Source organism: Alternaria triticimaculans (genome assembly GCF_023758025.1).
Source record: "Alternaria triticimaculans strain BMP 0046 chromosome Unknown scaffold_17, whole genome shotgun sequence".
Classification (NCBI taxonomy): Eukaryota; Fungi; Ascomycota; class Dothideomycetes; order Pleosporales; family Pleosporaceae; genus Alternaria; species Alternaria triticimaculans.
This window is the reverse complement of record NW_026055974.1, coordinates 92488-117492: the sequence shown is the minus strand read 5'-3', so window position 1 is coordinate 117492 and position 25005 is coordinate 92488. Positions and strand designations below refer to the sequence as shown.

Below are 25005 nucleotides of genomic sequence, written 5' to 3'. Positions count from 1 at the left end.
GATCACCATGCCGTATTGAGAACATTTCGCGCTGGTATGCAGGAGAAGACGTTTTGTCAGCGGAAGGTACCCAGCGCGCAGTGACCCCGCAAAGGGTACCCCATGCGACAGGAATTACCTGACCGATGATTAAGGCTTCGATGCGATCGCAATGGTAATCAAGAAATCGCATGGCTACTTCGATTTACACCGAGCTTTCTGCGGTGAAAGCTGGGGCCCCTCTGCAGCAGCGCGAGTTGTCGCAGAATCAACTGAAAAGGGTAACGCGTGAGAGACTGTCATTGGTTGATTGAGATGACATAGTGGAACGCCTGATGCTTAACAACGTGGAAGTCATACAAGCCACCTCCCAAGCATTTCGACCGTCGTCATAGACAAATGCGCACCAATCAATAGCTAGCCCTAGAGCTACTACAGGCGCTTCACAGCCCTACGAGACTGCGCTTCTTTACCGTTACGCTAGCAGGCAGACGATGTATGTCCATATAGGGAACATTCTGCGCTGAACAGGATTGACAGCGGACGAAACTCATCGTGCATGCGCCGACTTTAACTTTCCGAGATGGTGGGAGTTCCAGGACGCTCCAAAGGCTGCGTGACATGCCGAAAAAGAAAAAAGGGCGTAAGTGCGAGCGCCTACGAGCAACACCCAAGACGTGAAGCTGATGTGTTTTAGTGCGATCTAGTCCAGCCTGAGTGCGGTCAATGCAAAGAACGCGGGATAGCATGCGGAGGCTACGACTCGGACCGCATCTTCATCTACCAAAAAGGAAGCGGACCTACCCGTCCTGCACCAAAACTAGGACGCCATGCGACGCCTGAGAAGTCTCCCGGACAGCCACCTCGGCAAGGCATGCAGATAATGCAATTCAACCCTGTATCGACTCCAGGAACACAGAAAGCATGTTCCATGTCGATACCAATCATGCTGCCTGATGCGCTCGCGAGATCCGCTTACAGCGAGAAGACTATGGCGACTTTCTTGAATATGTACAACCCGCAGGGCGTTATCCACACCACCAACACAGACGCAAAGGAGTTTGTTAGCTTGCTTCCCTTGCTTAGCACGCGCGATGAAGCATTACAGATGGCTGCTCTGGCAGTTGGCATAACACAGCTTGGGGTAACTTCGGATAACGAAGCTCTCACGCGGCAAGGAAGGACACTGTATGGGAAAGCGCTCAAGGAAACAGCCGTGGCTTTACAAAACCCCGCTCGAGCGAGTAGCGAGTCGCTGCTTGTTGTACCGCGAGTCATGGCTCTCTTCGATATGCTGTTCGGCGCGGAACCGAATACGACCAACCAGGCGAAAAGCTGGCTCAGTCACTGTGAAGGCGAGCTAGCTATGATAGTCAGCCGTGGTCCGGAGATCTTCGCGGAAAACGACGCAGCGCATAGGCTCTTCACTAATGCAAGATACCGACTGCTTGGTCCTGCCATCCGCGGCAGGAAGCCAACCATACTCAACGAGGAAGAGTGGAAGACGATACCTTGGAAAGGGCGGACCAAGTCATCCGACGACGTTCTCATCGACATCCTCTGCGGTATACCCGAGCTTCTGGGCGCTATAGACAAGTTACAATTCGGAAATCTGAGCGAGCAAGAAAGAGAAGGTTTGCAAGTATACACCATAGCAAAATGCTGGACACTGCATTTCGAGCTCGAAGCTTGGGTCAATGCAGAAGCGAACGCCATCTACACACCCGAGATTGTTAGCAACGCAACCCCAATCACCTTTCCTAGCATAGACATTGCTTGTGTCACTGTACGCTACTGGTTGACAGCCCTCTTCCTGTACTCCACGCTCGACGTCGCAAGTGGCATCGATCTTTACACCGATACCTCACTTTCGCACCCTGATCGCCCGCATCCTCGACCGTTTGCCCGGATGATTATGAAGTCAGTCGACTACTTCCTCCAAGAGCAGTTCGGTGTGACAGGTATCATGGCTATTTGGATGCCGCTAGGCAATTCGCTGTTCTATTTGAATAGAAATCGGATCCCTGACGAGGAATACATAATGAGCATCATGCGGACCTGGCATAAACCCAAGCTGCCGAGCACGATGAGAGAGTTTTTGAAGAGTTTTAGGGAAACGGTTGATTTTAGGACTTTGCTGGCGAAGCCTATGAGCGAGTTGTGAATGGAAGTCGAGGCGATCCGGGCGACCAAAAGTTCAAGTGACATATATACACGCAGTGAAGAGCCAGAATGGTCATGGGATGAGATATACAAGACATTACAATTATCTACACACCAGTCACACTGTCATCAGCGATAGACCAACACCATCGCTATGCACACAAAAAAGCCCCATCGCACCACTCAATCCAACTCAATGATCCCCGGCCCAAACACCGTCTTCTCAGCAACCTCCCCCGCCCCCGCAAAAGCATCCGCCCCCATCGTCACCGCCGCAATCGTCAACCCCTCCATAACAAACTCCTCAAACGGAAACTCCGCCTCAAACATAACCCTATCGTCTTTCATCTCCACATTCTGCAGCGCTTTGACAACCGGCACATTCTGCCCATTGATCCAAACCAACTTGAGCATATCAATCTCAAACATACCCGCGTCCTTCATCGAGAACGAGAACTTGATATTTTGGGTTTCAGCCTTGACGTCTTTTGTTTCGACCGCCAACGGCTTGAAGCGCTTGAGCGGGATGGTGTTGATATTCGGACAACTACCCTCCACGACAAATTCTTGGATAGCAGTGAAGGCGAAATCGCGGGATGAGGATGTGAGGAAGGGTTGGGCGCTTGGTCGCTTCTTCTGCTCGGCGCGGAAGAAACCTTCTTGGGAGCCTTCGTTTCCTATTACGGATGCTACCGCGTGTACGAGACCGAAGTCTTGGGAGCGAGCGAAGAGTTCGGAGACTTCTTGTAAAGTGCCGAGGACGAGGTCTGTAAATGTTGCTGCAAGTGCGATGGCACCTTCGTAGTCGACGACGGGGAAGTTGTATTTGCAGCCTTCGATGGGGGCGTTGTTGAAGTGTTTCAACGCGTCGTTGGCGTTGAGGACGTGCATTTCCTCTTGATTTACGATGGCTTTCAGGGATTCGATTATGTAGCCTTGGCGGTCGCCGAGGTCGTAGCCGGGGAGTTTGTTCGTCACGTTACTCATCAGTTCGGTGAAAAATGCTACTTCGAAGAGTTCGTTGAGCGCGATGAGTTTGAGGTTTGTGGTGCCATCGGGGCTGAGGGTGGGTGGCGGGGGGCCGTTGGGTAGGGTGCCGTGGCCGTCTTTTTGGATTTGGAGGACGGCTTCTTGGGAGGGGTTTGGGAAGCCGTTCACTAGTGGGAAGGGAGCGTAGTCGCGCTTTGCGAGTGGTGCTGCGGATGTCAAGGTAATTAGGAGGCCTGCGGTCGGTATTATTGAGAAGCGCATGTTGTGTGGTGGTTGGATGAATGAATGAGAGTTGGGTGATCGATACAGGGGAGGAAGACGTATATCAGACTGGATACTGGAAACGAAACAAGGGATTTGATGTGATACTCTGGAGCCCAAGGCACATGTTTGTTGTTATACATCAACCGTCCCCTCGTATCGTCTCTGGGTGCTCAGGTCAACGGATGCAGCTCTTCCTTGACTTAGCCTCCCACCCTGTCCCACTATTCCCATCTGACATTCGCGCTGCACCTCGAACTTCTTTGATGTGGATAGCCAACTAAAGCAGTTCACGTCGCGCCACATGTGTTCGGCAATATTCGTGTCCGATATGGATCTCCTGCGCATCAGGACGGAATAACCGCCAAGGCTCAAACAGGGTGAGGCTATGCAGGCGACAAAGGAAACAACATGTGCCGGTACAGAAATAGACAACTGAACGTATTAGTCGCGGTTATATCCCGTAAGCGCCGTGGTCAAGAAAAGCTTATCTCGCGTTTGAGAAAGCTTGGTCAATACTTTGTTTGAGGTGGTAAGCAGATGGTTCTCCAGGCTTCAGTGTCTCGAGTGTCGCAGCAAGAGGAGCGAATCGGATCATAGCTCCCGGGCCAAAGACCCTTGGTTTTGTGGGTTCGCATCGAAGTAGTTGGTGTTTGGGTGGTTGACATGGAGTGTTTGGCTCGTTTCGACAGATCTACAATGGCTTGGCGTGAAACGTGGGAAGAGGCACGTCGCGACGCGACATACGTTTCTTTCGGCAATCTGTCTACAGCAGCTCAGTACTCCTTCGTGAATTCCTCTAACTATCCTAAAATGTTCCTCGGGCTTCGCAGTTGCATCTTCATTAGTGCAGTATGTGCGCTAGGTGATGTAGTTATCGTGAGGGTATGCAGTTGGATGGAGGGAATGGTTTCGTGAACTTTGCCGGATCCGGCCGGATATTTGGTAGCCGCGCTAGAAGGCGCGCAACATGGCACCAAGACATTTGAGTCAAGATCATTACTACATGTTATCGCTGATATATACGATTCGCTAAGGTATCTACAGTTAAAAGGAAATGATTCATATACATCGTTCAAAGCATCGTAAACCCGGCCGCGCACAACGACAATGCAGCCATCAAACCAGCACTGACCCTCAGCCCGCTCGCCGCATCTTCTTCAGCGCCCTCACCCTTTTGTCCCTCCTCAAATCCATTACCCAGGTACAGAGCACCGAGCTGAGTCAAGCCGCCATCATCATCAAACAACGCGACGCCATCGCCTGTCCATTCATTGGCATCATCTGTCCTGAAAGCACCGAACCACGAGTATCGTTCAACGTAGTCCAGCTGATCGAGATACGGCAGTGTCCGGTTCATCATGCCGACGGTGTTCTCCTCGTCCTGTTGCGGAAGCGCCATCTCGGTGATCCAAAGCTTCAACGGCTGATCCCTTGTCGAATTCGTGTTGTAGAACTCATCCAAGGTGCCTAGCCAGCCTGCCAGACCATCAAAAGCGCCGTACCAATGTACAGCGACGAAATCTGCCGGGCAGCCGTTTTCTGAGTCAATGTCGTAGCAAGACTCATTGAATTTCCGTAACCAGTCAAGACCATTTGGACTACCCGTCGTACTGGGATGGCTGACCAACCAGTTCCTGCCACCTTTGTCGCCATTCCGAAAGGGCACAACGAAGTCGATATACGCTTTTGCAGCATCTTCAGGCTTGATGCTGCTACCGCCGCTTCCCTCGGTGCCGTCTGGTTCGTTGAAGGAAAGAAGGTGCTTGCTACTTTGGGGCAAGCCTGCTATGACGCGTTCGGTATTGTCGTCTTCCGTGGCGTCTATGCCGTGAATCATAGGCACGAACTCTAGGCTGTCCGCGGGAATGAGGTCGCTGTTCGGGTATGGTGACCAGTTGTAGTACCATGCCAGTGGTGAGTTATCGGAAGTAAGCAGCCGATTGTCCGGTACGTGTGAGTCGCCAATGAATGCGAAACCGCGTTTTGAGTCTTGCGCGTAGGCGGCTGTAGCGAAGAGTGCGTAGAGAGAGGCGAGGTATGGGGTTTGCCGCCTGTGGCGAGTGGATTGGTGTAGCCGAGCCATGATGGTAGGTGTAAGGTGAAGACTGGTATGCAGCAATGCACGTAAAAACGACTGCCGTTACCGGTAAAGAAAGAGATCAATGTAAAAGGACGTTTGACAACAGATAGATCCTAGTCTATACATGACTACTTATCTTTCGACACATTTTGTGGCGAGGTACATGCCCATGCCTGGGCTTGCTGGGCCTGCGTCATCGATCGTGGGAAAGTTGGCTCGGAGCAATTGCAGCAAGGCAAGAGGTCGTATCTGACCGCAACTGACTCGAAGGAAATGATGTGGGATTTGCAGCCAGCCTCATCTCAGATATTAGCGGCATGCATGCTTAGCTGGCCGTTGGGCCTTGCTTAGCTGGTATTCTGGGTTCGAGCTGCCAAAGTCCACAATCACGCTAACGCATGTTGAGACTAGCGCAGCCTGCGGTCAGCCCCAGGCACACGACGGGAAATCTTAGAATCTCAGGGTCTATCGATGCATGTGGAGGCCAATTCGGACATGCGTTCATATTTGGTCAAAGCAGCCTATGTTCCTCTACGTCGTACCGCAAATTCACTCTAGTAACATTCCTAGAATGCTTGGTCGGACTTACGAGAACGTAAACAAGCAGCGCGTTCCTTCAGAGCTCGTTTTGAGGACGCGTAAAAGACTGACTCCGTTGTAAGAAATAGCATGTCGATGACTGCAGCCGGACCTAGGGAAGGATGTACCGCTGGAATTATCCAGCGTCCTGTCATCGTAGAGCAATCAAATACACTGGCGGACATCGTGAACTTGCGACTTGGAAGTCTCGGCTTTGAACATTTGGGAACAGGCCTTGGCCCTATTTATTTTTACGGACCAGACACCGCAGAAATCGAAGTGCCATATCATGAATACATGACGAGTGTGGAAAGACCCTGAATATTCATCGCTCATTGACTCCCAAACCGTGCCCATGCCTTGACCGTTTTCTTCGCCGGAACATCAACTTCCCCTGCTTCCTCTACTCCTCAGAAGCAGTGATGGCCTTGCGGACGGCACGGCCACGCTGCCTGGAGTTCATACGGCGCTCAAGGGTCTGGTTGGACTTCTGGACAACTTCGGCGGCCTCGGTGAGGATGAGCTCGATGTGGGAGGGGTTGCTCATGTACGGGTTGATCTAGGTATGTCAGAGGGGAATGCGACTGTGGGCCGGTGTGTACATACACGTCCGTGAGCACGGTAAGTGCGCCTTCGCTGCTTGGGGGCCTGGTTGACCTGGATGTGCTTGATGATCAGGTTGCTGGTGTCAAGACCCTTGGTGTCGGCGTTGGCCTCGGCGTTCTTGAGGAGACCGATGAGGATCTCAGCGGACTTGACGGGCCAGCGGGCCTTGGAGACACCGAAAGCCTTGCCTGCGGAAGTCAGCCCGTGTTCCTGCAATTGCCAACATAAATCCATCTCCAACACCCGATAGCTCCTCCTCCCGTACCGAGTTCCATCTGCGCATTGTGCGAATCGTGGGAAGGGCTACTCACCCTGAGCAGTGCGTCCAGTGCTGCCGGCGTACCGCCTCATGGGGATAGCCTCCTTGTGCTCCAGGACATTTCCGAGGTAGGTAAGGGCGCGGTCGAGCTTCCAGCCGTTGACAGCCTGGGCGGTCTCGCGGGTGTTCTTGAAGGATACGCGGAGGTAGCTGCCGCGGGCGCGAGCAGACTTTGCGCCGTCAATGGAGGAGGCACCGTAGCGAACCTGCAAGAATTAATTTCATGTTCGTGCGTGCAAGGTCCGACAGTATATCGCGACGGGCAACGTACCATTTTGTCGAGTTGTGCTGTTGTTAGTAGTGGACTGCCGACGTGGTAGGTAATTTCGACGACTTCTCGAGCGAAAGTGGCCTTGATGACTAAGTCGCAGACCCAACCGAAAAAAGCCAAAGTCGCGCCCACGGCATTATAGCGGGCCGCTTGCGCCTCCCGCACGTGATTGGCTGCGCAGATTTGGCGCTACTTTTGAAAAAATGTAGCTCTGCGAACTTCAAAGCTGCACCCATCGCATCTACCGCGACATACCGTACCCACAGCCACTTCAACGCGCACAGTCAACGCGCATATAGTGGAACAGAGCACCCAGAGGTACATGGACTTATATTTGTACTCTGCCATCTCAAGACTAACCTCGCGCAGTAGCTTTCGCATTCCATAACCTACTCGAACTATCCCGACAACTTTCAGCAATGGCTTTCACTCCCAGGTACGACTTCCGCAAGCCTCGAAATCCCATCGCAATATGAACAATGCGCGAACCGCGGCACGTTGAGCAAGATGTGATTGCAGATACTACATATCTCGACGTCTGCTCGCTCAGCATGCGCGCTCCACGCTGCGGAGAAGCTTGCTCTTTCTGAGCTGTTTTTAGAACGATCCAGGAACTGCGAGCTTCTCCGTGCTCATACACGAACATTTATCTGCAGCGCAGTTCTAACTTCTCACAGAGGCGGTCGTGGCGGCGGCGGACGTGGTGGATTTGGTGGTGACCGTGGCGGTCGCGGTGGCTTCACCCCCAGGGGTGGACGTGGTGGCTTCGGCGGAGGTCGCGGCGGCGGTGACCGTGGCGGCCGTGGTGGTGCTCCTCGTGGTCGCGGAGCCCCAAGAGGCCGTGGTGCGCCCCGAGGAGGTGCCCGTGGAGGAGCGCGCGGAGGAGCCAAGGTCATTGTTGAGCCGTAAGTTAAGACGACTCGAAAGCGCCCAAGACAGCTACTAAACACCTCTCTAGCCATCGTCACGCCGGTGTTTTCGTCGCTCGCGGAAAGGAGGATCTCCTCGTTACCAAGAACTTGACCCCCGGCGAGTCCGTTTACGGCGAGAAGCGCATCAGCGTTGGTGCCAGCACCGCGCCCAAGGACGGCGAGACCGAAGCCCCCTCCAGCACAGAGTACCGTGTCTGGAACCCCTTCCGCTCCAAGTTGGCCGCTGGTATCTTGGGTGGTGTCGACAACATCTACATGGGCCCTGGCTCCAAGGTTCTGTACCTCGGTGCCGCTTCCGGAACATCAGTCTCCCACGTTGCTGATATCGTCGGACCTGAGGGAACCGTCTTCGCTGTTGAGTTCTCGCACCGCTCCGGTCGTGATCTGATCAACATGGCTACCCACCGCACCAACGTCATCCCCATCGTTGAGGATGGTATGTACTTCGCGTTCCATCTTTCTGACATTCGCTAACAATTCACAGCCCGTCACCCTCTCAAGTACCGCATGCTCGTCGGCATGGTCGACTGCATTTTCGCCGACGTTGCCCAGCCCGATCAAGCCCGTATCGTCGGTCTCAACGCCGGACTCTTCCTCAAGGTCGGAGGTGGTATCGTCATCTCCATCAAGGCCAACTGTATCGACTCCACCGCTGCCCCAGAGGCCGTCTTCGCACAGGAAGTCAACAAGCTACGAGAGATGGGCATCAAGCCCAAGGAGCAGCTCACCCTTGAGCCCTTCGAGCGTGACCACGCCATGGTTGTCGGTGTTTACCAGCGTTCGCAATAGACGGAATGTTGAGCTGCAATGGGCTGACGGCGCTTTTCTGATTTCAAACGATTGCATGCATGTGGTCATATACCTGTACTTTGACGGAACTCGGTGTTCACTGGCGTCAGGAGGGATTTGGTTGTCGTGTTTTGATAAAAGATCTATGGATGCGATTTTTACGTTCACTCAGGTGTAATATGGTGACATGATTGATTCTATCCATCGTCTCTGATCTCTTGCTTTCCGTTCCCCGGCTCCCCGTCTTTCAAAAGTTTGCGCATTTCGTTTGAAGTCGCCCCTTCCTCAACCGAATCCACAGGCAGGGATATTCCACCTACCATCCTCTGACCCCAGCGTCGATGGCGAGGGCAAAGAGCATGCCGCAGACCTACGAAGAGTTAGAATTGTCGATACAGGCTCTACCACGAGGACTTACCGGTAGCAGAAAGAAGGAAGACCAGACCAGTAGGTGGCCTTCTGGGATTGCAAATCGTATCGCCGCACACATTGACAGAAATACCGGTACGTAGATGCAACCGAGTATGTATTGGAGCCCGGTGACGGCGTCGTTGTCGAGTTTGTATTTCCTGGAGATCGCGTCTACGTGTACAATGACGATGTTTGTAAGGAGAAACAGAGTGATCTGAAATGTGTTAAAGCGGATACGAATTTTATCTTCAGCGTACGTACCGGAATGAGCACTAGCCACGCCAACACCGCTGGGAACTTGTTCTCGCTGGTCATGTTGAAGAAGGCATCCATCGCGAACCAGACGTAAACCATGAGGCCACACATAAACTTGAGAACGTCTTCAGCGACCATGGCGTGGACGCACTGGGGGTCGGTGGCTGTAGAGGTGCGAACCATGTTGCAGGCGTGTTCGTGGTGGTGGTATTTGTAGAGTTGACGGGGAGTGTATGAGCAAGGAAATTAATTATAGTGAGTGCCTTGTTGAGTCTTGGTTTGAATAAGATGGTAGCGACCTCCTGCCACGTGGGCTCGTTACCAGGCGGTGTCGTTGGACTGAGGCAGTCGCTACCCTCTCACCACTCACTTTTATCTCCTCGAATGTTTCGACAGATCGGGAAGGGGCGGCTATACCCCAAATGTTACTTTCAAGCTGGCTCTACTTCATTTATTATGCCGCGTCTCATTTACAAAAAACACTAAACACACTAGGTCTACGTTTACGCCGGATCTTTCTATCTACCTTCTATCTAACTTGACCTATCATAGTGCAGTCTGCATGACTGTCCAGGGTCTTACTTGTATGAGGTGGCCGTATGCTCAAGATACTGGGCTTCTCTTCACCCAGTGTATAATGAGCCAAGGTGGCCCCAGATTTCACGAGAATGAGGATAGGTATCAAGTACTGGTAACATTATGTCACTTGTCCTGCTAAATGCTTTTGATCATCGTACTTCAAAGGTCTGGTCTATGGTTAAGTTGTACTCTAGTCGTACTACATTTAGAAGGCAAATTGTCTTCCCTTAACAAACTGCACAACACAACACAATGTAAGTTTTGGCCTAGAACTTTAAGTAAAGGTAAGACCCGCAAAATTGAGATCCTGGTAAAGATTTCCGATTTCAAGATATCGTGCAGCACACGTCGTGGCGATAAACGATGTGTTGAGGCGTGACGTCAGAGCAACGTACTTAAACAAACAACACCTACGCGAAGTTCACACCCCGCGAACACGTCTCCATACCAAACAATACCAACTCCACATTTCAAGACCCTCAAGATGGCAGGCCAAGCACCGGCACCCGCGCTATACAAGAACATCATTATTTCAGGTGGTGCACGAGGCATCGGTCGAGCATTGACTCGGATGATGCTCGAAGCTGGCCACCACGCCTACATCTTCGACATCGACGAAGAAGAGCTGGAGCACACCACCAAGGTCCACCTCAAGCAGTACTACGCCGACGGTAGGCTGGGTTCGGCGCTCTGCGACCTTCGTGACGTCGAAGACATCCGTGCCAAAGTCAAGGAGGCGGCCAAGTTCTTCAACGACCGCATTGATGTGTTGATCAATAACGGCGGAATCGCGTCTCCGCAGTGGAAGGATGGCAAGACCATGGAGGACCTCTCGACCATCGATGAGTGGAAAGCGTACATCGACACCAACCTCACTGGTCCCTTCGCCATGTCACAAGCTTGTATCCCCTACATGAAAGCCCGAGCATCTGATGTTGAACACGGTGCACACATCCAGAACGCCAACAACTCCAGTCCTGCAGGCCCATGCATCATCCATATCGGCTCCTTCCGTGCGCATCAGTCTGATCCGAACCAGGAGGGCTATGCTTCGAGCAAGTCAGGTCAACTTGGTTTGATGCACTCCATGGCAATCAGCCTGGGTAGCCTGGGCATTCGAGTCAACCTTATCGCCCCCGGACGCATCAAGGTCGCACACGAGAGTAAGGAAGGCGATGAGAACGGGGCTGACTGGGCAGGCCAGATTAGTGAGAAGGACGTCTCTGATCACCCGACCAACAGGGCTGGAAGGCCGAAGGACATTGCTGATGCTGCGTTGTACCTCATCGACGCTGGCTTTGTGACTGGTCAGGACATTACTGTTGATGGTGGAGCACTCAGGAAGAAGAATGCCTAGAATGCGTCAAGCGAGAGTGTTTGAGGCGTACGGAGATTCAACATGAGGAACAAAAATTAGTATAGTTCAGACGAACAATGATACCCGATGAAAACAGCGTCTTGATCAAGATGGAGTGATGGACAGAAAGTTAATGTGTCGCGGAACAAGTCCGCTCGGGTTTAGTTCGCACGGGCCCCTACTTCGCCTAAATCTAGCCTTGATCGTTGACGCATCGCGAAAAGTGACGCGCATCATTTCGACTCGTTGCACGCGCTCTCTCACCCTGATGCTTCCAGGGTTGTACATAGTTGCTTCTCGTGTCATTCCTTCCCTTCGTCAAGTTGGCTTCCATAATTAGCGCCACGGAGCGAGCTACGACCATTACGACTAATGTCCCATTCTTCGCATCGCGCCCACGATACGGTCGGCCCATAGCCCATACGAACTTCGCTGCCTTTACTCTCCGCTCCAGAGCTACTTCTCGGTTTCGCCCATCCATTCGAACGTTTTCGAAGATCTACCGCTTACCCCTCGATCCTCAACCAGTTGCATCTAAACACACGAAAAGCGGCAAGGCGAATCACCTAGCAGAAGCGAAGGTACTCACACGTCTGATATATCAACCCCCCAAAGCTCCAATCGGATCAGCCTCATGCTCCCTTACGCAACCGCAGAACCTTGAACTCTCCGAGCCCAAGAACAAACATACAAAGCCTCCTGCGGAGTTCAATAGAACCGAATTCTTGAGAAGAAAAGACATGTCGTGCAGCGTTGAGGTCGTCACAACGCCTACGGCTGATACGCCGGGAACAACGCTCGTGCTGCGGACGGCAAGCAAGCACTATGTTTTCGGCAACCTGGCAGAGGGCACCCAGCGGGCGATGGTGCAGCAGGGCACACGTCTGCTGAAGGCGCAAGATTTCTTCATGACAGGCAGGACAGAGTGGAAGAATATGGGTGGATTGATTGGCATGATGCTCACATTGGCCGACTCGACCACCAGCTCTTACACCACCGCCATGGATACCTTTCGTCTGGCTCAAGAGCGGGGAAAGAAAGGCGAGGCACCCGCGAAGCCGCATTTCGACATATATGGGCCACCAAATCTGAAACATACACTGGCAACGTGTCGGAGGTTCATATTCAGGAAGGGCATACCCATCAATGCGACCGAGTACGTGAAGCAGTCACCCGAGAAGGACGGCAATGGCACGATAGTCCCGACGTGGGAGGACGACAATATCAAAGTTTGGGCTCTCTCAGTAGCGCCTGTCAACTCTGAAGTCGATGCGCAAGCGGAGGCTGATTTGGAGGCGCGGCGACGGTATTTCGATGAACACGAGAATACATTTGACGGACTCCAGGCTCCCGAAAATGAGAGCCCGGAAGACCGCGAGTTGAGGTACGACCGGATACGGACAGCGACCATCAAGTACATGTTCGATTCGAATTGGAAGATGGATACACTGGCAGAACGCCACATTTCTGAGGTACAAGTGCCTGCTCAAATATTCATTCGTAACCCCGATACACACGGCTTCTCGGCCTACCAAGGTCCAATGCCAGGGGGCAAAGAGCCTCTTCCTGACATTAAAGTCTGGACCCGGACCCCGTGGCCTGGCGCTATGATTCTAGCGCTACCACCGACCAGGCCACTACCAGAGTGTGTTTCGTACATCGTGCGGTCGCATTCAGCTCGTGGTCAATTCGACGTCGCACGCGCGAAAGCGCTAGGTGTCAAACCAGGACCGGATTTCGGAAAGCTCACCAATGGCATATCGGTACCGAACGCGGACGGCGAGATGATTAACCCAGATCAGGTCATGGGCGCTGATAGGCCCGGTCAGGGTATCGCCATCTTGGACATACCCTCAGTTGAATACATTGAAAGCACTCTTCAACGAGAAGAGCTTAGCTCTCCAGAGGTTATGAGTGGCATTCGAGCTATCGTTTGGATGCTTGGTCCAGGCGTCGCAGGTCACCCAGATCTACTCAATTTCATGAACAAGATTCACAACGTAGAACACGTAATATCCTCTCTAGATACTGCGCCGAATCGTATCGCGCACGACTCGGTAGCAGGACAAGCTACGCGACTTGGGCAGATTGATCCGTCAAGATACCGCACACCCGTTTTCGATAATACTACTGTACCGCAAACAAGTATATACAGGACTGGCATGTCGACAGCATCGCCGTTGCCCTCCGGAGCCATCCGCGCTGACCGAGGCTTTGGCTTTAATCTCATGCCGCAGTTTGCCACAAAGAAAAACACTATATCTAGTCTCTTCGTACCCGATGAAGTGGCACTTACAACGCCGCCTGAGGTTCTCGAATTGGCTCAAAAGGCTCAAGCGGAGGTCAAAAGCAAAAACAGAGAGATGCAGATATGGAGTAAGCTACTAGCGCGTCGTGACACCGAGGTAACGACACTCGGAACAGGTTCTGCCCTTCCGTCCAAGTACCGTAACGTGTCTTCCACATTGGTGCGTGTTCCTGGTATCGGCAACTACCTCTTAGATTGCGGGGAGAACACATTGGGCCAGCTTTCAAGAGTCTTTCCCCACGAGGAGCTTGTCGATATCTTCAAGAATCTGCGTATGATCTGGATCAGTCACTTGCACGCCGATCACCACCTAGGCACAGCATCAGTAATTCGTGCTTGGTACCAAGTAGCACACAATGCTGTTCCAAACCCCCAGCCCCTGGACCCTTCCGCGAGCAACATAGACCCTAGCGCATACGGTCTTGCTGTCGTATCCCACAGTGGTATGCTCCAATGGCTTAACGAATACTCAGCCATCGAGGACTTTGGCTACAGTCGAATTCTTCCTCTTCAAATCACTCCCAACGAATATCAGAATGGCTCGAGGTTGTCTATACTGAACTCGTTCGGAAAGACACCATCTGAGAACGCGGCCATACCGAAAAAACAGTATGAGAAACTTTTTGGTTTCAATGAAATCCAAGCTTCCAGAGTAGCACATTGCCACGGTGCCATGGCTGTCTCAATTACATTCCCACGCGATCCGGCAGACCTTGAACAAATCAAGCCACTCAAGGTCAGCTACTCAGGCGATTGCAGACCAAGCGGCCACTTCGCAAAGATTGGAGCAGACACCACAGTCCTCATCCACGAAGCGACTTTCGACGATGAACTCCAAGGCGACGCAAAGGCCAAGAAACACTCCACCACCTCCGAAGCACTCGGTATCGGCGCGGCGATGAACGCGAAATCCGTCGTCCTCACGCATTTCAGCCAGCGCTACCAAAAGATCCCCGTCCTTCAAACCGTCACGGATGGCGAGGAAGAAGACCCTCTGCTCAACCCCAAAGAAGTTGCCGAAGACGTGCCCATGGAAGACGACGACGCCGAAGTCGACCCCACAACCGAAAACGCAGACAACATGGACATGCACCCCTCCATTCCCTCTTCCACCGCCACCCCCGCTCCCGGCCCCGCAAAACCCATCCCATCTCTCCCCAAGGAAACCTCGTCTTCGCTCCAAGAAAACGCCCGCGTCATCAAGGTGCGCAACAAGGATATGAAGGTCGCCATTGCATTCGACTACATGCGCGTCAAGATTGGCGAGATCTGCGAGATGGAGAACTTTAATGATGCGCTCAATGAGTTGCTGGTTAAGGATGAGGATACGGATGCTGCGTTGGAGCCCGCTGCGAATGGGAAGGGGAATGGGAAGAGGGCGAGTGAGGACGATGGGGAGGGGAAGGGGGGGAAAGGGAAGAAGGCGAAGAAGGGGAAGGAGAAGAGTAAGAGAAATAACTGAGGTGGATGAGTGATGATGGTGATGGTGGTGAAGAGATGGGAGGAAGAGCATTGCTGGCGCTTGGCTGGTGGTGCGAGATGTATGTATGATTGTAAAACACGAACCCAAAGAATCATCACTATTCTTCCCCTGTGATGATGTTAAACCCCCACGGTCACCACATGACATTCCGCCATACACAGAGCTCACACAAAATGCTGACCATTCTCACCCCCATGCCTACCTCGGTTGCGCGAGAAGCCCGTCTCCCTAGCGTACCTGTAGATGACATACCAAGCCAGGAACGTGAGTGCCGTCAAGGGCAACGTGATGGCGAGGTAGGTCTTCAATCCGCCAGTCTCGATGTTACTGTTGCCGTTTTCGTAGGAGACGATGTTGGTGCTCATGAAGGTCTGGGTGGGGTTAGCTGGGGATGAAAGTGTATATGAGGGTGAGCTTACGGCGATGAAAGTCGCAGGAAGAAAGAACAGAGTCACCGATGTGATGATCTTCATGGATGTAGCTTCTTGTCTCGTCTTGTTTGCTGTTTCTTCGTTGGCTTTGACGCTGCGGTATTGGAGGGTGTCTTTGAGCTGGTGTGGTGTTAGCGCGAAGGTACGGAAGTGTCACTCAGTGTATCGTTCCAGCTTGCGCTGTTTGCGCGCGATACTTATCCTGGTTTATAAATGCGATGGGATGACTACTTACAAGCTCCTTTCGGTTCGCCAATAGCTTCAGCAGCGACTCTAGTTGAGGGCGTGAGGATTCAAACTCCTTTATCGTTTCCTCGACGCGCGAACGGAACCATGGCTCTGCCTCGCTGCGATAAAACGTGGTGAAACTCCTGGTATTCCCACTATAGTAATCTTCCTTCTCTTGGTGATATGAGAAACTCTTGATGACTTTGACATTCAGTTGCGCGATAAGTAGCGCTTCTTCAACCTTTTCTTGCAAAAGCTGAACTTGTTGGAGGTCATCAAATGTCAAGTCCGATTGACGAGATCGTTCCAGTTCCGGGGCTTCATTCGCTCCACAGTGCCGTTCTTCTGTTGAGATTCCCCGCTCGGGGTCATTTAATGCTGCAGATATTGGGTAGTCCTGGTTTTGGGAGCTTGTCAAGTCGTTGAAAATGCCAAACTTTTCATATGGCCGTGTGCCCGTTGCCGAGAGTGGATCAGGAAGACTCCCAGCTTTATATTTATTGTCTGGCACAGCATTACGAGATTTGTACCCCGATGGAATCTGGTGGCGATCATTGCTGGGTGTGTGGTTCCCTACGAATAAACGTTCTTGGGGCAACGTATAAGAGGTATTGTCTTGAGGTCCATCGCTGAGACGAGCGAAAAGTACCTTCTGTGTGAGGCTCTGAGATCGTTCTTCCAAGTCATCGAGATACCAGCGCCAATTCTCCCCTGACCATTCGATAATCATCGAATGTATTACAAGGGCCATGGCCCGCGCATCTTTGCTTTTCTTTTTGCGTGACATTGTTCTTTGAGCACAAGCTTGGCTGATGCGGCTTTCCAGAACACGATTACCCTTCACTATCACCCACAGCGCGTTACTTGTATCAGGATCGAATGTTTGATATACTGCGACCTGTCGCACAGCCCAAGGCAGAGGGCCAGCACTGTCTCCTTGTTGTCTTTCCACGGCCCTCAGATTATGAAGACGTATATCACCCCATTCTGTGTCAGGAGCTCGGTTTGTGAGTGTACCTGCCCACAACATGGTTTTAAATCGGTCCCTTCTGCAATCGCTGAACAGGAAGCCTTGAGGATGAGGATGACGTCCAAATGGAAATATGAAATCCAGAAACGACGGTAGGACTTGGTGGTAGGTAAACAAGAACATAAGCATTTCCAGGGTTATCTTTAGTGGAGCCCCGTCATGATCAGCGTGTAGAAATCTTGGAAGATGTAAGGATCAAAGTCGTACACACGTTGAATGGACTTACATAAACCGGCAACGAGACTTCTTCTGCTCCATCTGAGAAGCTTCTCCGAGTTCGCGCTTGACATCGCCGAGGCTGTTCCAAACTTTCGGGATCGCGTCTCTAAGGTTCTCAATACCAACGCATCAACCAGAGTTGAAACAAAGGATGCATACCTTTAATCGCATGAGTGAGATCCAGGTAGCTCACAGAAGCTTGTGTTTCATCCACGAATAGACGGTCCTTTTGATGCTGCAATCTGGTATGATACGCTTGCAAGGTGTGAGCACCTAGATCGGTCTCCAAAACGTTTGTTGGGTAGCGCAAAAAGTCTTCGTATGATTTCACCAGTGAATCCATCTTGGCAGATCAATACGATGAGTGGGCAGACGAATGGGTGTTGTGTCTTATATACATGACGTGCTACCCCAGTCTTCCAGCTCAGCCTTCGGAAGATCCTGGCGATCATGCAGTGACTGAGGCAGTGAGGCCCTGCGAGCGCCACCGATAGCCAATAAGAGAGATTGTGTCCCACAGCACATCAAAACGAGGCTATGTGCCTGAAGTCCACGAGAACTCACTTTTGCGCCAATGTCCGAATTCTCAATGAACTGGACCGAGGATGAGGTCAACACACGTATTAAGAGAGGGACACATTGAGATGGGGTAGGAGAGTATGTGGAGGATGCCCGCCATGACGGAGCGGCATGGGTGCCTACCGTGCCACCCCCACCAAGGTCCATCGCATCACCAAAAAGTTGATACCGTCAAACTTTGACTGGTCAAGTATGCAGATATCATTGACTGTCTGTTTCTGGCTGTTGCATGTAAATTACTGTAGATTTCCTGCTGCCCAGCGCGTCGAGTTGAACAGTGAGTTCATGGAGTTCGTCACGTCTAACCCAAATGCAGCGCCGATGTCGCCAAACGCCGTTTTACAATGGGTATCATGGCCAGTAACCCTCAAATAGCAAGAAGAGAAAGAAAATACATGGAGTAATGCTTAGGCGTCCGGTGCGATTCAACACGCTGTCCGAAGGGGAGAAAGCGTTGTGTAACGTTGGTACATCGCGGGGGGTGCTCCCACCTGCACATCACGCACTCGTCATCCGCCTGGATTCTGGTATATGTCGCCACCTTCTTTTGATTCTCGCGCGCGAGCCGTATGATTTTTTTCCGGAGCGACTCTGGATGAGGACTCTTGGATGGTAGACTTGATCGTGGGTATGTGAGTCTCGAGACGGTTCCTGAACGAAGCTTCCTTCAGCCGCTAGGCTCGTTATCCCAGGAAGGATCAGTACTCGCGAGTAGCATCTTGAAGACATTGCCGGTAGAAGGTTCCGTGTCGACAATGTCTATGGGAACTTTGTAGTGCTTCAGTTCATCGTTGTCGAGGATCTCCAGGCGCTCTTTCCCGGTCTCATCATCTCCAAAGCGGATGAATTGGATGCCAACATGCTCAAACCTGCCAGTTTCAGCAAGGTGATGGGCTAGGCGGGTGATGTGTCCTTGTATGACTGAAAGACAATGTTGACCTGGCGACCAAACACCGTCGGTGAGAATGTAGATGTTGACTGGGGGCTTTTCCACTACTCGTGGAGACCCGAATGTTCGCTTGTTTGAGGGAGTTTGATGCTGGTTCTGGTAGTATTTGGGAAGAATATCGCTCAGCGCAATACCCATCTGACACTGACCATTGGGTTTCACCTTCTCCAATCTTTTGGTGAGTCCTTTGCGATGCTTCTCACGACCATTAAGTTCGCGACTATTGGCGAAATGTAACTCGATGCCGTCTCGATCCATGGGTTTGACAAGGTACGCTAGAGCCTCGAAGACGCTTTTGACTTCACCCCAGTGTTGCCGCATTGATTCGGAGTCGTCAATGAGAAAGATCTGTGGGAGCTCCGTCAGCAAAATCGCACAATTCCATTTAAGCTCATTTAAGTACCTGGTCTCTACCATGCAGTCTATTTAGCCACTCCTCGCCTGGTAGTGTGGTGTATATGTGCGCCTTCTTCTTTCTTATGTGCTCCAGAACCTGAGCAATGGAAGCTGAAGGACGGGTTTCCTGGCGGACGGGCGCATTGGGCTGCGGAGCAGCACTATTGATAGGAGACAGCGGACTCCAGTGCGTCTCATGCGTAGTATCAGGAGCTGGACTGTGAGTATCGCGCCTCGGTATCACTCCCTGTCTAGTCATCGATGCACCAGAAGTTGGCCGAGGAGAACGATCTCCACTGATGGTTGTGCGTCTTTCTGGAACACGATCCGGGTGATGCCCATGTACATCGCTGGGCACCGGCCTCGAATCCGCGTTCACAGTAAAGCCTAAGCCGTTCGTCATGCTTGGGGAGAGATTGGCAGGCACCGAGTGTCGAGTGTACTTGTTCGATGCGTGAGGTCGCGTAGGTGTATCGTGGATTGGTGACTGAGCTGGTGGTGTCGCTAAGTCTATTGCTCGCGTAAGACCATCGTAAACTGTCCCCGCGTCCGGTCTTTTGGTCGGATCTTGCATCATCATTCCGCTGACAATAAGCAGGACCGAGCCAACGACGTTGTCTATGTTCGCTCGGCATCGGTAGTTCACCTCCTTGTGCATGTCGCCCACCGCGGAGAGTACTTTCGTAGTATCGTGAAAGCAGCCGCTATAGCCTGTATTCCTGAGTGTCGGAATAGCATCAGCAGCTTCTACTCGTCGGTAATGGTAGTCGTCCAACCCTCTTTGGCCAAACACAGACCATACCGCGGCTTCACTAATCACGCAAGCCAAGGCCCAGATATCCTTAGCTGGGCGAGCTTGCTTGATGCTCTGTTGTCGAGACCTGTCGGTCTCCCCGCGGAAGTATTCTGGCGCACCTTGAACGTATGTTAGTCGAGGCAAGTCTCAAGCTTGACGTTGACATACTGTACATCTTCGTTCCGTGCACATCACGAAGTCGCGTCTCGTCCGACTCATCCGCCACCACAAACCCGGCGAGACCGAGGTCTGCCAGTTTGAACGAGACACTATACGGGCTGTTCCCGCGGACTTCGGAAACGAGAATATTGTCCGGTTTGATGTCGTTATGTAGTCTTCAAAGGTCAGTTCGCAGTAAGAAAACGGGAAACCCCCGCTGTTTTGCACGTACCCGACTTTGTATGAATGAGGATTGTGCGGATTCGGAAGGTGATGTATGCATGCTATTGGCTTGATGAATTGTATGAAGTTTTTCCAGAATTCGAGGATCTCGTCTTTTGTTGTCGGCGGTTCGGTTCGTTCGAAGAAGTTCGTGAGTGTGCCGCCGCTCACATATTCACGCAGTATGTTACAAGTTTCACCCTGTGTCCATGAACCATAGAAGCGGGCCATATGTTGCATTGCATCTCGGCCACTCGGATGACTTAGTAGGGTTCGGTAGGCTTCGACCTCATTGTTGTGCAATTTGACATGGTCCGATAGGCTCGATTTCAAGATGAAGACGTTGGTAGGGGGTAAATTCACTTGATCCTTCGAGAGAAAAGAAGTCAGTCGCTTGCTACAAATGTGTTGACTTGTGCGCGCGCACGCTGTTGACCTACTGCGACAAGCTGGTTGTACTCCTCAAACACCTCCACTTTGAAGATGATCGCGTCCACACCCTCTTTCAAAAGTTCTTTTTGCTTGAAGGGCACGACCATATTCTGGTGTAGCCATGTGTCGTGCAGCTGGTCGAAAATGAGCCGTTTCGGACAGAACTTCCACTGTGCTTTGTAGAACTTATCGAATATGTCTTGGCAAACGTCCGGCCATGCGTGGCAGGTCAGAAAAGGTAGTCCTGCGTCTGCCATGTGATCGTGTTGCACGAACATTGGTAGGTAGATACCCTTGTTTATCGAAAGTAGGATTGCGAATACAGCTAGATATCTGGTTCGGACAGGATCCTCAAGGCCGGTGGAGCTGCCTACGTATAGCAAGAGCCGTCGCAGTCTTTCCGTAGTAAGATAGGACCGAAGTCTATCTATCGATACGATCGACCGGGTGACCAGTGGCAGGTGCTCAGCTATAGCGGCCGTCGTGCAGTCGTCTACGTGCTCGAGGAAATCGGGGAGTTCGCGCTTGTCGTACCCCATAATGGCTGCTGAGGACGGTGCGCATCAGGTATTCTCGGTTGGCGCGAGTCGCGACAGGTATAGGAAAGGTTAGGAGGGGAAAAGAGGCGGTATGAAGTTTGCACGTAAGCTCAATGTGAGGTTGGAGCTTTTGCAAGTATGCGCGGCAGGCTGAAGCCAGGGCCCTCGGGGGTCTGCTCCATGTCTGCGCTAAAGCGAGCAGGACAGGACCCCGCCCGCAGCCTCAAGCCACACTCGACCGGACCTGCATCAGCTGCATCATCGTCCTTCGTTGAGCGTGCCATCGTTCATCTAGAAAAAGAAATACTTTCTGGCAGGAGATGTAATGAGAGGAAATAAGAGTTATCGCGAACAAAGGAGAGGTGACAGCAGGAAAGTTGGCGGCCACGCGGCTACGCGGCTGAGCGACTGTGACAGCTACTGTCTACAAACCTACCACGATAAAATTACTACGATTTAAAAGGCTGCGCATATGTTTTTGATAAGGATTGATCGATAATCGGAGGTTTAATGACAGGATAGATCTGCCCTGTGGACACGACGTTGGCTTTTAGGTTGAACAACGTGGAACCGCCAAGACGCATCGGTCCGCTGTTGACCATGGCTCGAAGCCCAGGCTTCATGATACGCTCGCAAGTTTCGACGGCTTCTACAGCGATCCTGATTCTGGAAACCTCGGCTAGATCCTTTTGGACGATCGGATCAATTCTCAGATCTAACGGCTCTCATCTCGAGCTATGCGAGAAGACAAACTCATCATACGAGCGCATGGAGATCTGAATAAACAGGATCACGATCTAAAGTTGTCTAGAAATCTAAGAGTCTAATGTACAACAGAGGACACATCGTCATGGTTCCCATTCCTGCTGCCCTGGTAGTTTAACGCCGCAGAAATGAGACTTCCCAAGAGACCACCCACATACCCGAAAAACAACATTGCAAAGACAAACCACACCTTTTACCAACAGGGAATGAAAGCCAACGCATGTAACATAACTGACTGACACGCAACACAATAAGAGATCAGGCCTCCCCAACTGCTTCGGACCGATCGTTCGACCGAGCTTCCCTTCTAGCGAAGTAATATATGAAGTACCATGCGACAAAGGTCAAAGCTGTCGCAGGGAGAGCAATCATGAGATATAGTCGGAGACCTTGCATTTGCAGATCTTGTTTACCATGTTCGAAGTTAAGAATGTCAGTGCTCATGAACGTCTGGAAAGCTTTAGTACGTGTATTCAGCATGTCATACCAATCACTTACGGCGATGAAGGTTGCTGGAAGAAAGAAGAGGGTAACGGTGGTGATAACCCTCATGGAGACGGTCTCCTGTTTCGTCTTCATGGCAAGATCTTGCATCTTCACGGTCATAATCTCCATGCGAGCCGCGGATTCTCGAGACTCTTTAGCGTAAAATTCGCTGGCTTTAGAGCTTCGGTGCTGTAGTATACCGCTCATCTAGAATGCAATATTAGCATATGCTCAGTCGCTCGCTTCGATGGATGTGGCCTTGATGCATCCCACTATCCTCCTAACTGTGTGATGATGCGAGAGAGTACGGGTACTTACCAAGTTCTTCCGATTAGCCAGAAGGTGCAGCAGTGTCTCAGTTCTTGACTGCAGCATTTGCATGTCTTTCTCTACTCCAATTATACCCTTGTTGAACCGATGAAGATTAGCCTTGCAGCCATCCTTCAATTCTTGAGGGAAGTCGGCATGCTCTGCAACTTCATCGTAGTGCAACCTCAGTTGCTCAAGAACTTCAGTGTTCAGCTTGAGCACAAGCATGGCTTCTTGTGCCTTCTCCTCAATATGCTGTATAGCTTGAAGGTTCTTGAAAGTGAACTTGTCATCCGTGTCTGCTCCGCCATCGGAAGACACAGAGGGTAGCTCTGGCGATACCGTTGTTTCAGGGGATGCTAGCAACGTCTTCTCGTCTCCGAAAGTTGAGCTGCTGTTGACTGTATTAGATCGCAAAGGCCGTGTTAGCAATCTGCGAAGATCATTCACGGCCGATTTCCAACGTTTCGCATCGGGCGAAGTGCTTGCTTTCTGTGCTGACGCCCAAACACTGCAAGGTTGGTTATCAAAGGTAGTCGTAGTGGTGCGTGTATATGTCTGTGGGCTTTCTCGCAGTGTGTTTGACCGTGTCCAGGCTTGTCCTGTCAGAATCGGACGCAATGTGTGAGATCGTGACAAGCTGGCAAACGGGCCTACGCTGGTTTTTGGGCTCATAATCTTTGGCGATGACAGCGGGGATGGCTTCCTCTCGACCTCGAGGGCCGAAACACCTCTTGTCAAAGCTTGCAACTTATCTTCGAGATAATTGACATACCACCGCCAGTTCTCTCCGGACCAATTGCACAACAACAGATGTGTTTGTAGTGCGGCCGCAAACGCATTACTGCGACGCTTGAGGGGATTGCCGCTTTGTGTTGACTCGTCAGACACTTCAGTCACACGCTTCTGGATTTCTTTGTTTGCCTTGACGATGATCCAGAGCATTTTCCCATTTTCCACGTCGAAGGTATGGTATACAGCGCACTGGCGGATGGACCAAGGTTCTTTTGATCGAGGTGGCGTCGGTTCCACGGATCTCAGATTATAGCTGAAGCGAAGATCCCTGCCCGAGCGGCCTAGGTCTGGTAGCACACACGCCCTGTCATAAGACGCTAACCGGTACTCTGCTTTCAAGCCACTGAAGTGAAAGTCTTGTGCTTCTTCCTTCAGCCCGAAAGGAAATACGAAATCTAGAAAGGAAGGAGAGACCTGATAGATTGTACACAGAAAGCTGAACATGTCGTGCGTGATCTTCAATGGTGCCCGAGCATGGCCAGCTGTCAAGAATCTGTCATCATCAGCTGAGTCTCTAGAAAAAGAAAAAGAAAAAGCCAACTAACATGAAACGACATCTCGGATCGGCAGCCTCAGGTGTTAATGAGTGTCTACAGCTAAGTATGAGTTCCAATTCTCGTTGGTTTTTGACGCATGCCGGGCTGAAGCCTTGAGTGGGGTCAGTACGTCGAAGATTGGCCAGTAATAGAGTGCTTACGATTGTCCAGTTCGCGATAATCGAGGAAGTCCACAGCTACCTTCTCATCTTTGAACAGAAACTCGGATTGTGATTGTATCCGAGATGCGTATCCAGCCATACTATGGCTAAGGGCACATCGTTGTGTGAGATTCTGAGGATAGCGTCGGAACTCCTTGCATGATGAAACGAATTGATCCATTGCAATTGCATCGAAGGTCAGTAATGAAACTGGAAAGTGCCTCACTAACAAAATTGGGTAAACCAAGTTATATACCAGCACTAGACATGACCGCAGCACCGAGTTCCAAGTCCGGTGTTGCCCTCATCGCCACGACATCCTGTCTAGCTAGCCCCGCGGCAGACTATCATGCAGCCCGCCCCCACAAGATCGTTGCCAGCATTTCTTGTCAATCATCTTCCCACCGTCGACCTGCAAGCGTTCTTCGCTGATTCTGCCTCAAGGTCAGAATATGTACAATTTCTGATCACACAATAATTCATACCGCATCCAACTTCTTCGGGATTCGGAACTTGTACGTATCATTGATGACCTGCACACTATTCTCAGCACATATCGACACAAATTTCAGGATTTCCTACTTGAATGTAGAAGTCACCCGAACCGT

The 25005-nt window shown here is 51.6% G+C and overlaps 11 protein-coding genes across 11 annotated transcripts; 4 read left to right on the top strand and 7 right to left on the bottom strand.

Moving 5' to 3' along the window:
* Positions 1 to 562: 562 nt before the first annotated feature.
* On the top strand, positions 563 to 2143 carry J4E78_008812 (uncharacterized protein; the record flags this gene model as incomplete). Its single annotated transcript, XM_049369412.1, has 2 exons — positions 563 to 622; positions 677 to 2143. The coding sequence occupies 2 exons, from the start codon at positions 563 to 565 to the stop codon at positions 2141 to 2143; spliced, it is 1527 nt and encodes a 508-aa protein (XP_049218736.1).
* Positions 2144 to 2325: 182 nt separating this feature from the next.
* On the bottom strand, positions 2326 to 3393 carry J4E78_008811 (uncharacterized protein; the record flags this gene model as incomplete). The annotated part of the gene is made up of 1 exon (XM_049369411.1): positions 2326 to 3393. One exon carries the CDS (start codon positions 3391 to 3393, stop codon positions 2326 to 2328), a length of 1068 nt encoding a protein of 355 aa, XP_049218735.1.
* A 1075-nt stretch (positions 3394 to 4468) lies between these two features.
* J4E78_008810 (uncharacterized protein) lies at positions 4469 to 5479 on the bottom strand (the record flags this gene model as incomplete). The annotated part of the gene is made up of 1 exon (XM_049369410.1): positions 4469 to 5479. One exon carries the CDS (start codon positions 5477 to 5479, stop codon positions 4469 to 4471), a length of 1011 nt encoding a protein of 336 aa, XP_049218734.1.
* Positions 5480 to 6458: 979 nt separating this feature from the next.
* Positions 6459 to 7254, bottom strand: RPL17 (60S ribosomal protein L17; the record flags this gene model as incomplete). The annotated part of the gene is made up of 4 exons (XM_049369409.1): positions 6459 to 6614; positions 6662 to 6849; positions 6973 to 7186; positions 7252 to 7254. 4 exons carry the CDS (start codon positions 7252 to 7254, stop codon positions 6459 to 6461), a joined length of 561 nt encoding a protein of 186 aa, XP_049218733.1.
* A 416-nt stretch (positions 7255 to 7670) lies between these two features.
* NOP1 (Small subunit processome complex component) lies at positions 7671 to 8972 on the top strand (the record flags this gene model as incomplete). Its single annotated transcript, XM_049369408.1, has 4 exons — positions 7671 to 7687; positions 7929 to 8156; positions 8210 to 8619; positions 8668 to 8972. 4 exons carry the CDS (start codon positions 7671 to 7673, stop codon positions 8970 to 8972), a joined length of 960 nt encoding a protein of 319 aa, XP_049218732.1.
* A 316-nt stretch (positions 8973 to 9288) lies between these two features.
* Positions 9289 to 9821, bottom strand: J4E78_008807 (uncharacterized protein; the record flags this gene model as incomplete). The annotated part of the gene is made up of 3 exons (XM_049369407.1): positions 9289 to 9342; positions 9391 to 9597; positions 9645 to 9821. 3 exons carry the CDS (start codon positions 9819 to 9821, stop codon positions 9289 to 9291), a joined length of 438 nt encoding a protein of 145 aa, XP_049218731.1.
* An 880-nt stretch (positions 9822 to 10701) lies between these two features.
* J4E78_008806 (uncharacterized protein) lies at positions 10702 to 11574 on the top strand (the record flags this gene model as incomplete). The annotated part of the gene is made up of 1 exon (XM_049369406.1): positions 10702 to 11574. The coding sequence occupies one exon, from the start codon at positions 10702 to 10704 to the stop codon at positions 11572 to 11574; it is 873 nt and encodes a 290-aa protein (XP_049218730.1).
* A 740-nt stretch (positions 11575 to 12314) lies between these two features.
* On the top strand, positions 12315 to 15344 carry J4E78_008805 (uncharacterized protein; the record flags this gene model as incomplete). Its single annotated transcript, XM_049369405.1, has 1 exon — positions 12315 to 15344. The coding sequence occupies one exon, from the start codon at positions 12315 to 12317 to the stop codon at positions 15342 to 15344; it is 3030 nt and encodes a 1009-aa protein (XP_049218729.1).
* A 118-nt stretch (positions 15345 to 15462) lies between these two features.
* Positions 15463 to 16468, bottom strand: J4E78_008804 (uncharacterized protein; the record flags this gene model as incomplete). The annotated part of the gene is made up of 5 exons (XM_049369404.1): positions 15463 to 15473; positions 15568 to 15736; positions 15785 to 15916; positions 16032 to 16402; positions 16462 to 16468. 5 exons carry the CDS (start codon positions 16466 to 16468, stop codon positions 15463 to 15465), a joined length of 690 nt encoding a protein of 229 aa, XP_049218728.1.
* Positions 16469 to 18519: 2051 nt separating this feature from the next.
* On the bottom strand, positions 18520 to 21345 carry J4E78_008803 (uncharacterized protein; the record flags this gene model as incomplete). The annotated part of the gene is made up of 6 exons (XM_049369403.1): positions 18520 to 19149; positions 19205 to 19410; positions 19726 to 20112; positions 20162 to 20328; positions 20385 to 20662; positions 20776 to 21345. The coding sequence occupies 6 exons, from the start codon at positions 21343 to 21345 to the stop codon at positions 18520 to 18522; spliced, it is 2238 nt and encodes a 745-aa protein (XP_049218727.1).
* Positions 21346 to 22368: 1023 nt separating this feature from the next.
* J4E78_008802 (uncharacterized protein) lies at positions 22369 to 24497 on the bottom strand (the record flags this gene model as incomplete). Its single annotated transcript, XM_049369402.1, has 5 exons — positions 22369 to 22560; positions 22609 to 22803; positions 22915 to 23296; positions 23681 to 24095; positions 24398 to 24497. The coding sequence occupies 5 exons, from the start codon at positions 24495 to 24497 to the stop codon at positions 22369 to 22371; spliced, it is 1284 nt and encodes a 427-aa protein (XP_049218726.1).
* Positions 24498 to 25005: the final 508 nt, after the last annotated feature.